Source organism: Anguilla rostrata, chromosome 16 (genome assembly GCF_018555375.3).
Source record: "Anguilla rostrata isolate EN2019 chromosome 16, ASM1855537v3, whole genome shotgun sequence".
In the NCBI taxonomy this organism is placed as follows: Eukaryota; Metazoa; Chordata; class Actinopteri; order Anguilliformes; family Anguillidae; genus Anguilla; species Anguilla rostrata.
The window spans coordinates 28,116,446-28,130,450 of record NC_057948.1 but is presented as its reverse complement, the minus strand read 5'-3'; the positions used below and the strand labels follow the sequence as shown (position 1 = coordinate 28,130,450).

The window sequence follows — 14,005 nt, the reverse complement described above, 5'->3', positions numbered from 1 at the left end:
ACTTTGTCACCAAACTAATGATCAATTTAGTCAGATTGACTCATTTGTAAAATGGCTTACAAAATAGAAGAGAGGCAGGAGGACTATTTATGTTTGGAAATGATGTGTGTGAATACAGTTGGCCTGCACTGAAGGAGGTGTTAGAGTAGCTTTTAAAAGCCTTCTTTCATTTAGCTGGACCAAGAAAAGAATCACGTATCTGCCTTGCTTCATTTACTCTTTAATAAAATTCAGCAGAGGGTGGTGGCAACTCTTTTCTGCCAATGCAGTTGACAATGGCAACCTGTAGGGAGCAAGCTTGGATGTGAGGCTTAATGGAGATGTTCAGAGGTTGACGGCGTGATCGGCTGCAGCAGTGACACGGGATCTTTCTTGTCAGCTCTGTTGTCTGCACAGCCGCATGAGCAGAGACACAGAGCGTTATAGACCACTACTCATGCATGAAACTAACCCCCAGAACAGTGTGGTGATTTATCCGAGCACAGTGTGGATGGAGAAACGGTTTGAGAATTGTGAGTAGCTAGGTTCAGCTCAAAATTTCTATGACAGAAGCATGATATTTCAAGCTATCTGTTGGAAAAGGCATGATATTTTCAAGCCATGTGGGTCACCAGGTTATATAATTCCTTACCCAAATTACCTTAATTAAGCAAATTACAGCCAGGATTAGACTGCAGTCAGTACTCGCATCACATCTCATGACATGCACTTTATGCAGTTTTCTACAGCAAGGATTTGGCTAGGTAGCATTTGTTAAAAATAAGCCATTTCCCCAGTCCCTTTAGTGCTTGGATTTAGGCTACAAGCTGAGGCCTTCCAATCCCACAGATAAACCCTGAAGAAGAAAGAGGAGAGATTCCATGCAGAGTCCAAATGTCAGTAAGCTTTCCTTTGGGTCCCTAAATAACCATAGCAGTACAAGGTGTAGGCTACTGATTGTGGACAGCATTTTGTTACCAGAATGTCTTATTTTAACATTAGGTTAGATTGGCAGGCAAGATTTTTTAAAATGTTTAAAGCATTCAAATGCCTGCCAAATTATAATCAAAACACTGGCTACCAGGTTTACTCCTAAATACAACTTTGTTGGCATAAAGTACGAGTAGCTTTTAAAAAAAATTCACTAAATAAATAAATAACTAAAAAATTAAGTATCATTTTATTTGTATCATTGGTTTTTGACAAAATATTCTTTGCCTATTTTGTCATATTGAGAGGCTGTATGTAGTATTTGTGTGGAACAGAAGGTTGTGCCAGTTTAACTGGTATGTGTTTAACATTATAATGTCGTTAATGTAGGCAGCTTTAAAGAGAAGGCACAGCAGGCGAGTGTCTACAGAAGGACAACTCGGTGTAAAAACAATTAAACTCTCCACTTAACCAAATTGCAGGTGCCTTGCTGGTCTTGTTGCAACAAATACTTTTTCCTCCTTTTGAAAATTGCGGAGTAGCACAGGATACGATGCGACGATGCGCAATGATTGGCACAAGTGACAGCTGAACAACTGAGCAGATGACTACACGTTGGCTTTTTGTGCATTGGAACTGCACTCAGTTATGAATAATTCCATTTGAAATTGAATGCATCATTCTGTATGGCAGAAGGAAGGCAGCACAGATATCAGTCTTGTTTCCTGGGAAGTATATTCAGCTCTCTGGTCCAGAAAATAATTACCACTACAGAATGTCTGTTTAGAAAGTAAATGAGGGTTAATAAAATAATGAAAATAACAGATTATATTATATTATATTATATTATATTATATTGTATTATATTATATTATATTATATTATATTATATTATATTATATATATTATATTATATTATATTTTATTATATTATATATTTATTATATTATATCCTGGGAATATCAGTTTATATCTTTTTTCTTTTTTTCTTTTTTTTCAAAGACTCCTCTTTGTGTTCTGTGTTAAGATCCATTCCCAGCCCAAACTCTCTGGAGATATAGGAGGTGATTCTTTAATGAAAACAGTCATTGGGAATCACAGCAACACGTCTGGAAACCACAGTTGCGCAAAACACATTTTATTCCGTTTTTTCACAACAATAGCTATCATTTAACTTCAGATAGGTGGTATAAGAAACCTGTGCCATCCTGACTGATGGATGCTGATATAGATGTCAAATGACTGATCTTAGTTAATCTATACTGCGGCTACAAGTATGGAATACAAATTAACTATTGAGTTAGTTATACTGGTTGTTAAATATTCATTTTAGAGGCACTGGAGCTTTCTTCGACTGCTTTTTAATTTTATTTTATAGGCTTATTAACTGATCTTGGTTAATGAGGACCGTACCCTTATTGTGTCATTAGTGGCATGTGTTGTAATGGCATTGGGGAATACCAGCACAGCCAATGCCATGTGTTTGCTTATTTGGTTAAGAGGATAGAGGTTTGAAGTCAGAAGCGTCATTGATAAAGTAAATTTCAACTGAAAGGGAACAGATGAGCGGTATGGCTAGACAGATCAACAACAGCTTTTGATTAGCAGAGCAGACTCCATCTATCAATATTTGTATGGTTGCTTCAGTCTTTTTATTTCATCAAGTGATTATACGCTGACGCTGATATGGTCCACTCAAAGTATGGTCTTACTGCTGATGACTCAGTGCCTGCTGATATGATCCCCATGCTACACACGCACCCCATGTGCATGAGTGCTCATACCACAGAGAGCTCTTGCTCAGGCCATGGATGGCACTACATTTATTTTCACCAATAATACCCGTACCCAGATGCGTCAGCAGGGAAAAGCAATGGGAGGACGTATGTTCTACTCAAGAGTCCCTCAGCGTGCTTTTGTATTATTACATGAAATTACTTTGGGAAGCATGCCACTGACATGTGAGTGACAACACTGTGTTATTTAACTTGCGTTGTTTTGTATCAATGTTGTAACAGATATCATTGTGTATATGGCCTAATCATTAAGAGAAAAAATTATTTTTTGTGTAAATAGGATGAAAGACACACACGTGCTGTGTACTGCTGTGATGACAATAGATACAACAACATCCGTATACATCATGTATCCAACCTGCTGCAGGATGTATGCTTTTTTTCACTATTTTTAAGATTAATATAATCTTAAAGTGGGCTCTTACTCTCTTTTTATTTGGTTTTAATATTTTAATTACACAATAGAGGTTGTTATGCTTTTGTTATGCAATTCCCTTCTCACAGTGTCACAATAGTGTCTCCTTGTGTAACAAGTTTTTACCCCCTGCATAGTTCATGTAGAAAATTGCACCTTAAATTTAATATTTTCGTTGTTTCTCTGGGATCTCCCTTTCAGTTATATTTCACAATATTTTCCCTGTTTTCTTATTGCTATAAATATTTGCATTTATTCTACCGCCATTTCTATATGGCAATGCAAATATCAAAGCTGTATGTTGCAGTTAGGCTCAGAGATACAGATATGTAATATGGGGGGGGAGGGGGGGGTATGGATTCTGAGACATATTTAGAATTGAAAGAGTACTGTGATGACTGCACCCCTTTACATGTTCACTGGGATGCATTCTGAAGACTGCAGTGTGATGTGTCGAGTGGCGTGGCTGTTTGGGAAACAGAATGATGCCAACACAGTGGTCCTGTCAGTCACACTCCACTCCTCTGCTGGCATCCCATCACTGTAATATCAATAATGGACCACTCTTGGGTGAAATGGATAAGCATTGAATGACAGAGAGCCTTGTAGGAAAGATACTGACTGACTGAGAGGGGAATTGATTGAAACCCAAGCCATGCTGGATAACTGTTAGAACACATCTTCTTCTGTCTTCACTATTGGGCACAAGGCAAATAGCACTGTTCATCTGCTACTCTAACATACACAGTACATCCCCTCACTGTCATCCTAGTGTTCATTTCTACCAGTCTAATCTAAGGTGAGGGAGAGAATCACAAGGCAACTGTAGAAAGCTTCAATTGTAACAAATGGGATGTAAGGGAATTGACTGGAGATCACATTTGGTCTTAAACTGTCTGCAGCTATAAAGAAAATTGAAAGATAGATCCCCATTCACCAGCCCTCCCCCAATATACACACATGCTCATGCCCATCTATGTTCATACACTAGTGGTAATCTTTAACTGGTCTTGGGAGTAGCACTTACATAATGTACCTTGTTTGCTTTCAGTTCATTCACATCCATTGAAAACAGAAAACAAACACCATATCAGAATCTGAGAAGAACAATCAGCCTCACTTGTCAGCACAATACAGAGTAAAATAAAGGTATCTAGAAGGTGAATTATGCTGATGTGAACACAGAGGAGGTGCAAGAGAAGCACTGGTGCATTACTCATTTTGTGTCACTGAATTAGACTATCCGATGTATGGTATGCAACCTGTATGAATTTAAATACAACTTTATAACACAGGGGCAACTAAAATTAAGCTGTATATAGGAATGTGATTCAGAAAGAATCCATCCATCCATTACCTAACCCGCTTATTCTGGTCAGTGTCATGGGGGGTGCTGCAGCCTATCCCAGCATGCATTGGGCAAGATGGAATACACCCTGGACAGGTCGCCAGTCCATTGCAGGGCACATACACACACCCACACACACTCATACCTAGGAGCAATTTAGACTCTTCAATTGACCTAACATGCTTGTCTTTGGACTGTGTGAGGAAACCGGAGTACCCGGAGAAAACCCACACAGATATGACAAAACCTTGCCACTCCACACAGAAAGGCCCCCGCCAGGATTTTAACCAAGGACCTCCTTGCTGTGAGGCAACAGTGCTACCCACTGCACCACTGTGCCACATAATTCAGAAAGAATCATAAATATAATAATATGAATTTTATTGAAAATTACCATCCCTCAAAAAACTAAAAAAACAAAAACTGGTCTGACACTGTGACCAAGGTGCTTTTGAAAATCATTCTGATTACATTTTCTCTGTTTGCTTGTCTGCACCCAGTATTTGCATGGGCAGACTTTCAGGTTAATTGCACAGATAATGTCACATGGCACATTGCCTGGTTGCACAGCGATGTCTGTTTCCCCCAGTGTGAGCAATTAGTTCTGAGGGAAGTAACAACACAGGAATATTAATGGCCTGGTGAGGTCCACTGCTTGCTCTTAGTCTACTAGAATACTCTGACATCTTGCCCTGCCTCGACACCCTTTCACCACAGAACTGTGCCAAACTCCGGATCTGGCTGCAAAACTGAGGTCCAGTCCCACATTCTACTTGTGATCAAACAACTCACACATGCATATGTTTTTGCAGGCACTTGAAGCATACTAGCTCTTCTGTGGGCATTTTTAATTTAAAGTACCTGTTGGGTAGGTAGATACTGGTAGAAAGTAATACTGCCACACTGAATTATCTTACAGGAACAAATGATGACAGAGTAAATTAAGATGACCAATTGCTATCATTGCTCTGCACCATGAACACTGGAAGTCCGTATGGGCTAGAAGTTATACTGGCTACAGGTTGCTTCTGGAAGCCTGTGAAGGAAAATTAGATGAATGGAGCAGTAAGAGTTGGGAGCTCGATAGAGGACCAGATGGGGAAATCTGCATGATTTAAAGAAGTCATATTGCCTTGGCTGGGAAGTGCAAATTATATAAATCTACCCCTGAATACACAACAGAATAAAATAATTGATCACCAAGCAGTTTCCTAATATATATCAAGCATGATTAATCAGTAGGTCTCAAGTATGTGGAGACATTTTAAAGAAAATATAATTAATACCTTAATGCCAAATTATGGTTGTGGGGATGAAGAAATTATTTTTTAAAAACTTCTATGAGTACCATAATTTGAAAGAGCACAATGATAGTTTTAAAAAAATAAAAATAAATAAATAAAATAGCATACAGTTGAATGAAACAACCTCAGATCTGTCCAAAATTATTGTGTGACATTACATAGCCATATTTATCACATTAACATGTATATTCAATGTGTAAATATTATTTTTACACAATTAAATGTTGGTCTTAATGACCTCTTCCTAAATGCATTTTCTTGAGGCAGGAACGGACGTGTTTCCTTTGTTCATCAACAAAGAAATAAATTAAAACAAAGATTAACCTGAGGAAGACTGAGGGATGCGATCATAGTATAGTGATTAATGTTTTTTGAGAAACTATTTTAAGAGTGTGCTCTTTTTGGGCCATATTCATTTGCTACCATCTAGTGCTCATGTATTGACATTACAGGACAAACCAACTGCAGAGTACAGTGTTCTGTAGTTACCTATGAAATCCCACTGACTGCACAAAATAAAAAAAAGATATGAAAACAATTGTATCTACTGTGTTTATATAATAATAATAATAATAATAATAATAATAATAATAGATTGGACGTTCCATAATTCCTTTTATCTCAAGCATTTTACAGTGGAGCATTTTAACAAATTTTAAGGCATATGGACCGTAGTGATCTTTTGATTTATCATTTGTAAAGTTCGATTAGATGTCAAGGAAGCTTTTTTTTTTTTTTGATAATTATGCTTGTACCCTGGTTCTTTTGTTGATTGTTTCTTCCCTGTGTTGCAAAGCGTCTTTGAGACTATTAAAAGCGCTGCATAAAATAAATTTATCATTAATTTATTATTATAGGAAACAAACTAATATAGCTCCAAGCTGTCAGAGAGTTGGAGATATGATTTATTTATTTAATTATTGTAATGTTTATTTATTTGTATGGATTTCGATTATATTTTCTTTTGCTGAGTCATCCTAGTTATAAGTCTAGGATTTATTGTCATTGCTTCATGTTAGGTACAGCACAAGTCCAAAGGGCCACATGAATTTGATTCTACATGCACAATAAAGGAGCATTATAATATTATTATAATTATAATATTATATTATATAATTATACGATTATAATATTGTCACATAAAATATGTCACTCCATTTCCCGTAGTAAACTTTTTTCATTGCAGTTCGAAACCGTGGAACAGAGCAGGTATTCATCTAGTGCTACAAATAACACTCGTGGAACATATCGTCATATTGTACGTATGTACCCTCATATCTTGTTAATAAATGGTCTGCACAAGCTCTTTGCATCTTATCTCTACACTCGACAAGGGCCTACGATGTAGACGACGTCTATTTGCAGTTAGTAGTGTTGTAACCAAACTGACATTGAAAATAGTTCGCAAAATACTTCAGCACGACGCCCGATAAATGTGGGTGGATATAATTGGAGCGCTTAATATGTGTTTTTTATTGGTTTAATAATAGAAGTAGGCTGTTTTCATTGGTTATTTCCACAGAACTTTATCTCGTCAGCTGACGAAATTATACGGCGGCCGGGATAGAGCACGCTGCATCTCGAATTTTCTAGCTCTTTTCTCTCTTTTCTTTACCTGAGAAACGCAAAGCTGTGTAACCAGAGGGCTGATGTTCACTTGAAGGCACACTACTGGCTCTACGCTTGTTAGGCAGCGTTTTAGTTGTTTTAAGTGCAATTTATCGGTAACCACGATCGGAACGAAATGGATTGCGAACATAGTGCAGACACTGTCTCGGAAAGCAGTACGAAGTACTATACACTTGAAGAAATCAGCCAACACAATATGAGCAAGGATACTTGGCTTATTATCCACGATAAAGTGTATGATATCACAAGCTTCTTGGGGGAGGTAAGCAGTTGTAGTCAGATAGGCTAGCTAGCTGGATAGCTAAATGGAAGGCCATGTGATTTATTTTCGGACTGGCCAACAGAATTCTCACATTGCTTCTTGTCGATATTACTCTGATCTTTCAATCCACACTGAAAACGAACGTTTAATTGGCGAGCAGCTAAGTGTTTCGCGTATGGATTCCTAGCTGTAGCAAGCTAGCCGGTGAGTATCCGGGTCACTTAAGGTTAACGCCCGAGAATAATGCTGTGGTGGTGTATAGTGTTTAAAAGATGGCTACAGATAGAATCAGCTAGAATTCCCAACTTACAATAATGTTGTTTACCACAGCGGCGTATACCATAGTTGGCTGTCGTTAAATCCAGTGAGTTATATTTGCAGACGCAAATGGATGGCCGGATTTCTAGTGTAAACCAAGTGTTAACATGGTATCGATAGCTACAATGATTTACCACTATTGATGTGTGTTGTGTTATTGACAGTATAAAACTATACTCCAGCGAGTAAGAATAGAAACATGAGAAATAAACAGTTTTCTCTCAGTGTTGAAAACGTTCTTTGAGTTTAGGACTAAACCCTCGCACTCGAACGCTACACTAGCTCCCAGTACAGAATGGGTTTCTTGCTTCCTCACGAAAGGTAATAACTTCAACAAGCAAGCAGTATATCATAACCAGTGATGGTTTACAAATACATAGTTGAATTATCTGGAACAAAAAAACGCATCGACCATGAAATGCCTTGGATAGTCCACCGTGTTCACTAATTGAACTAGCGCAGTATCCATTGTCAAAACCCGACACCTATATGGTTAGCTAGCTGTAAAGTTTTTCTGCTTCGAGTTTAAGGTTGTTTCTCAACGGTCATTTAGCTACACGTTTTCGAGCTGAGATCTTGGAAATAAAAATGCTAAGACAGGCTACTTTGCCATGAACACGTGTACGCCGTAGCATTGCGTATGCATTTGTTCAAACCAAACACGACTCAACAAAAAATTGAGCATTTTTGTGAGCAGTAAGTACTTGTTAAAGCAGTATCCAACAGAACGAGAACGATGTCTTCAGTATTGTGTCCCGATGACTGCTTTCATACGTGAAATGCATTCTAGGTCTAATTTAAGCCTCACTGTTTTCAGCATCCAGGAGGTGAGGAGGTGTTGCTGGAGCAGGCTGGATTAGACGCAACAGAGAGTTTTGAAGACGTTGGCCATTCCACAGATGCAAGGGAGATGCTCCAGCAGTATTTCATTGGCGAGGTGCACATGGTACAGACCTCTTTTTATACTCTCGTCTGGATTGCCATTGCTTTGCATTTATCTTTACTTAGTTTACTTTGGGTTGCTTTAATAAATCATTAATGCAAGGCAAGTATTTCCAAGAGCATTATTGTTAAAGGCGAGGTGACACAAACTCTTTGAGTCTGATGTCACGTTGAAACTAAAATTACTTGTCATTTCTCATTTTTAAATGGCTTGTGGATTTTATGACTTTTTAGATTTCCGTAATATATTTTAAGTTAAAGTATATCTTTATATATACCCCTTTTGCTAGAAGGATCTGTCTGTCTGTTCTGTGTCATATTATAGATGAAATGAAGTAATCTTGTTTAATGATTGATTTTCTATACATTTTTCTTTCAGGATGACCGCAATAAGGAAAACAGTAAGGTACGGATTAATAAGTAATTTGCTCAATATAGCTACACAAAAGCTATGATCACTGTAACCAAAATTACTTTTTCATCAATTCGACATGCAAGTTCTGTTAATATATTTAAAAGTAAACTTAAAACACATTTTTTCTCACTCTTATGACCTCCCTTGATTTGATGTTTTGTTGTTTTGCTGTTTTTGATGATGTTGTTGCTGTTTTGTTATTGTTGTTATACTGTTGCCCAATCACTATGTATTGTCTTTTACAATCTTTTATGTTTTTAAATGTACAGTGTGTTGAGACATCTGTGAAATGCACTTTAAATAAATGATGACTTGACTTTTTGGTTACAAACTTTTGGTGATTCATGAACATTTATTTTTTATTTTTTGTATTTATGTGTTCAATGTTTTTTCTTGCTCCAGGACATTTTCATCACAACCTCTGGCGAATCCAGGTAAGGTCATTACACGTCACACATAATGTGAGGAAATAGAGAACATTTGTAATTAATTTATTTATTTATAATCAGACCATGAAGATAAGGTTCTTAGAACTCCTAGTTTACATCCCAACTCTTAGTCTACATCCCAAATAAGCAAAACAACTATTTACTGGTCTTCTTAGTTTATGTATGAAACTATTGTTTTGGAGCTAGCTGGCAAAATAATTTGTTACTAGAGTTTAAAAACTGTTAAAATAGTGACTCATAATTAGTAGCAGTGAGTATGACTCTTATTTATTGGTATTGCTGTGAGTTGAAGTGCTCAAACAGGTGAACAGTATCAGTGCTGACAACAAAATGCCACTCCTCACAACTGTGGCATCACCAGCACAAAGATTTACCTTCATAGTGAAGCTGGAATGTCTTGCTGTCTTGCTATATTTGAGATATTTTAGGCTTAAAGGGAATTTCTTAACCTCTTTTCCTGCTCTGTTTGTAGTTCATGGAAGACATGGTTGATCCCTGCCCTGGCAGCTGCTGTGATTGGCCTGATGTACCGTTTTTATATACTGGAGCACAAGTCTTCTTGAGTCCTGGCTTCTCCATAGCATCCATCTAATCTCTCGCTTTCTGTGGAGATCTTGACACGTCAGACTAAACATCCGCACATCAACCGACCAGAGGAATCCCCAATTCCCATGAACCCTTTTTACTGCCCCATCTCTTGAGAGAGGCCCTGCTCCTCCCACTCACCTGTACCTCCTCTCTGCATTCCAGTCCCTGGACAGTGGGAGGTGCTATGAGATGCACTAGAAACCAGCTGTCCTCTGTGACTCCTACCTGAGAGCAGCTATTTTTCTAAATTCATTCACCTTTTGTCTTTTCTCTGGTGTTCTTATCCTTGTCCTATGTGCCATTTTTGATGAACAGAACTCTTACTGAACCTTGTGAACGTAGCTGCACAAGACATACTCTCTGTTCTCTAAGTGTACATTTCTATACAAATTTGGGTGTTCTTTTTTAAGTGGAGAAATCATCAGTGAAGAAATCTGTCAAGTTTTCATAATCCTCAGTGGAGTGTTTGACCTTTATTTCTTGGTGAGTTGAGTGAAGGGATATCAAGAAAATCTTAGGAATTGCAAATTAATGTTTAATCAGAAGCTCAGAAAAATTGTGTCGGTTTTTATTTGAAGATTTACATGTACATTTTGATGTAAAATTCTAAATTTTCAATCAGTATAAGCACTTGCCTTTGCACCTAAAAAATATTAAGGGAATTAATTTATGTAATTACACTTGAGGGCAAAACCAAAAACAGTGGCTATGTTATGGTGGGGAATCATATGTCATTCTATTCAGACCGGTCCCCTTTAGTTCATTCAGTGTTCGTACTGGAAAAGAACAGAATCCTTTTTGTGGTGAGTCTCACTGGCTTTTCTACAGTAAGCATGGATTTTTTGCATTGCAATTTTGTTCTGTACAAAGTATTTTCTGTTGAGCACATGTATTTCACATAAAGTGGATTGAAGGCAGCCTCCAGTTTGAGGAATAGTCTAACAAATATCAAAGCCTCATGGAAATGAGTACTTTTTTACATGCAATGTTGTTATAAACTGTCATAACTTAATATTGAGAATGATTGTAACCCCTCTGACATTTTCATTTATAATTATGCATTTATTTGAGCACTATTGCTGAAATTGCTATTTGTGTATTACATATTATAATATAGTATTTAGGTGTAAAGATTTGATGAATGCAAGATTAATTGTATTTTATTCATGCCTATGCATTTATTTTTGTGATTAAATAAATGGCAGATCGGTGCAGTGATTATTTTGTTATATGTAAGTGTTTATCGGGATAGTTACCCAGTTCACTTTATGATATAAAAATAAAAACATACTGACTGTACGTAAGAACATGCATACTTGAAATAGAAGTTGTCATCCATTCTGGCCTACCATTAATAACAGCCTAACGGCTGGGGTGCTGGTGTGCCCAGCTTATTCACCAGCTCTTTGGAGAAACTAGGTGGTGTTTCTTTTGTGTGAATTTGTTCCTTTCATTTGTAATCTCTTGCACGAGGGTGGAAGTTTTGTGCTGGTAATTCTCCCAGCTTAATGTGGTTTCTCCCTTTCTGTAAGCTATATTGTGTAGCATAGTTATGCATATTGTGCCCATTCTATTGCAGGGTGATGCCCTTTGTGGATCACGGGCTAGCACGTCACCTGAGGATGATGACAAATAATTACAAAAAGTTTGTGTTCCAGGTTTGAAAATGCATATAGTCATGCATTTTGTAACAAAGGTGATGGGTCTAAATTTTGAATATTTTATGGAATAACATTTTGAGCATTACACCATACCAGGAATATAGCCAATAAAAAAATTAGCCCCTTCTTTATGACATAATGTATCAAAGTGCAACTAGGGTAAGAGATATTGAGAGCAGTCCTTGTATTCCCCTTTGCCTGACTTTATGATTAATCATTTATATGAATGTACTGCTGCCACTACAATGTTGCTAGATCCTTTATTCTTTTATTTTATGAATACATAAGGAGCATAATATTTTAATAATACCTCAAGGAGCACATCAAGGCAACATCACGGTCCTGCAGATTCCTTCTGTACAACATCAGAAGGATTCGACCATACCTGACGACGCACTCCACCCAGCTGCTCGTCCAGGCTACGGTGACCTCTCGCCTTGATTACTGCAACTCTCTCCTTGCAAGCCTGCCAGCTTGTGCCATACAGCCAGTTCAGATGATTCAGAACGCCGCTGCCCGACTCATCTACAACCTTCCCAAATTCTCCCACGTCACTCCTCTGTTGCAATCACTCCACTGGCTACCGGCCGCTGCCAGGATCCGGTTCAAAGCCCTGACCGTTGCCTACACTGCTGCCAACAGGACAGCCCCCATCTACTTGCAGGACATGACTCGATTCTATGTGCCTGCTCGACCACTCTGCTCTGCGGCAGCAGGGCGCCTTGTAACCCCTCCCACCCGCCAAAAGGGATCACAGAGCTTCTCCACCCTAGCTCCCCAGTGGTGGAACAAACTCCCCGTCCCTCTCCGAACCTCCCCTTCACTACCCATCTTCCGCCGTGGCCTGAAGACTCATCTCTTCAGACTATACCTAGACTAACCGCCACCACGCTGTATATTTCACTAAATCTCTCCCCTCCCCCCCCCCCTTTTCATGACACTTGTCAGCACTTTTGGTAATTTGTATTTGTCCTAATACTGTAGCTTATTCTTCTGCCTAGTTGGCTTTGCAGAGGTTAGGTCTGAATAGTGTTCACTGTGTGAACTAAACTGTGTTCTTGGCTAGAAATAGCTGTACAAAATAAGTATTGTACCTTACTGAACCTGTGTTTAGCAGTTGTCTATGACCATGAAATGCACTTTTGTACGTCACTTTGGATAAAAGCGTCTGCCAAATAAATGTAATGTAATGTAACATAATTCAGCTGTTTTGACTTGGGGATCAATTAGATCTTTTAATGGCACTGAAACCCACTTAACCAAATAATTCACTTCATACGCTACACTTGAGATGGCATAACAGGAGAAAGGGATCCTCTGTGGGTAAATGTATGAAATAGTGTGTGTTTAATTGTTTCAGTATCCAAATCAATTTGTTGTATAAATTAAAATAGTTATTAGAGCCTACAGTAGCAATGTTGTTATTTAAAAATTAAATTGACAATAGCAATGTTGTTATTTAAAAATTAAATTGACAAGGTAAGTTTATATTATCGTATAAGGTATGAACCTGACCATATTCTTCATACTGGTTTTACTACCCTTATAAGAAAGTGCATGAAAGAGTAGTAGTATTTTTAATATTATGTGGCTTTCTCCTTAAAATTAGCAACCAGTTTACACAAAATGAAAAAAAAAAAAGAATTAAGATATTTTCACTGATACACATGCATATTTATTGGCTTAAAACATAAAGAAAATATAGAATGAATGCAGTATTTTTCTCGAGTTGTGTCCTGCCATGCAAAGACCTGAAACCCAGGGAAACTACTGTTTTGAAAATCTCTTCGTAAAACCATTATTTTTCAAATATAATTGTATGATGCTTACTTGACCAGATAACATATTTCGTGTATTTATTCAGTATTATGTATTATTTTGTACATTTTTGTGAAGTTCAAAATGGTTAAAATTAGTTTGTCGTGTTCTTGCGACTGCCATGTAGACTAATAAAGTTTTTTTTGTGTGT

General features: G+C 37.7%; 1 protein-coding gene across 1 annotated transcript; it reads left to right on the top strand.

Moving 5' to 3' along the window:
• The first annotated feature begins 7,315 nt into the window (after positions 1-7,315).
• LOC135242583 (cytochrome b5) lies at positions 7,316-11,593 on the top strand. The gene is made up of 5 exons (XM_064313722.1): positions 7,316-7,663; positions 8,799-8,927; positions 9,303-9,329; positions 9,741-9,772; positions 10,260-11,593. Exons 1-5 carry the CDS (start codon positions 7,517-7,519, stop codon positions 10,348-10,350), a joined length of 426 nt encoding a protein of 141 aa, XP_064169792.1. The 5' UTR covers positions 7,316-7,516; the 3' UTR covers positions 10,351-11,593.
• The last annotated feature ends 2,412 nt before the right edge of the window (positions 11,594-14,005 follow it).

Bases quoted from the DNA above. Each gene is read 5' to 3' on its own strand.
- LOC135242583 (XM_064313722.1), top strand. From the start codon at position 7,517: ATGGATTGCGAACATAGTGCAGACACTGTCTCGGAAAGCAGTACGAAG. The intron at 7,664-8,798 runs GTAAGCAGTTGT...CACTGTTTTCAG, and splicing joins TCACAAGCTTCTTGGGGGAG to CATCCAGGAGGTGAGGAGGT. The intron at 9,773-10,259 runs GTAAGGTCATTA...CTCTGTTTGTAG, and splicing joins ACAACCTCTGGCGAATCCAG to TTCATGGAAGACATGGTTGA.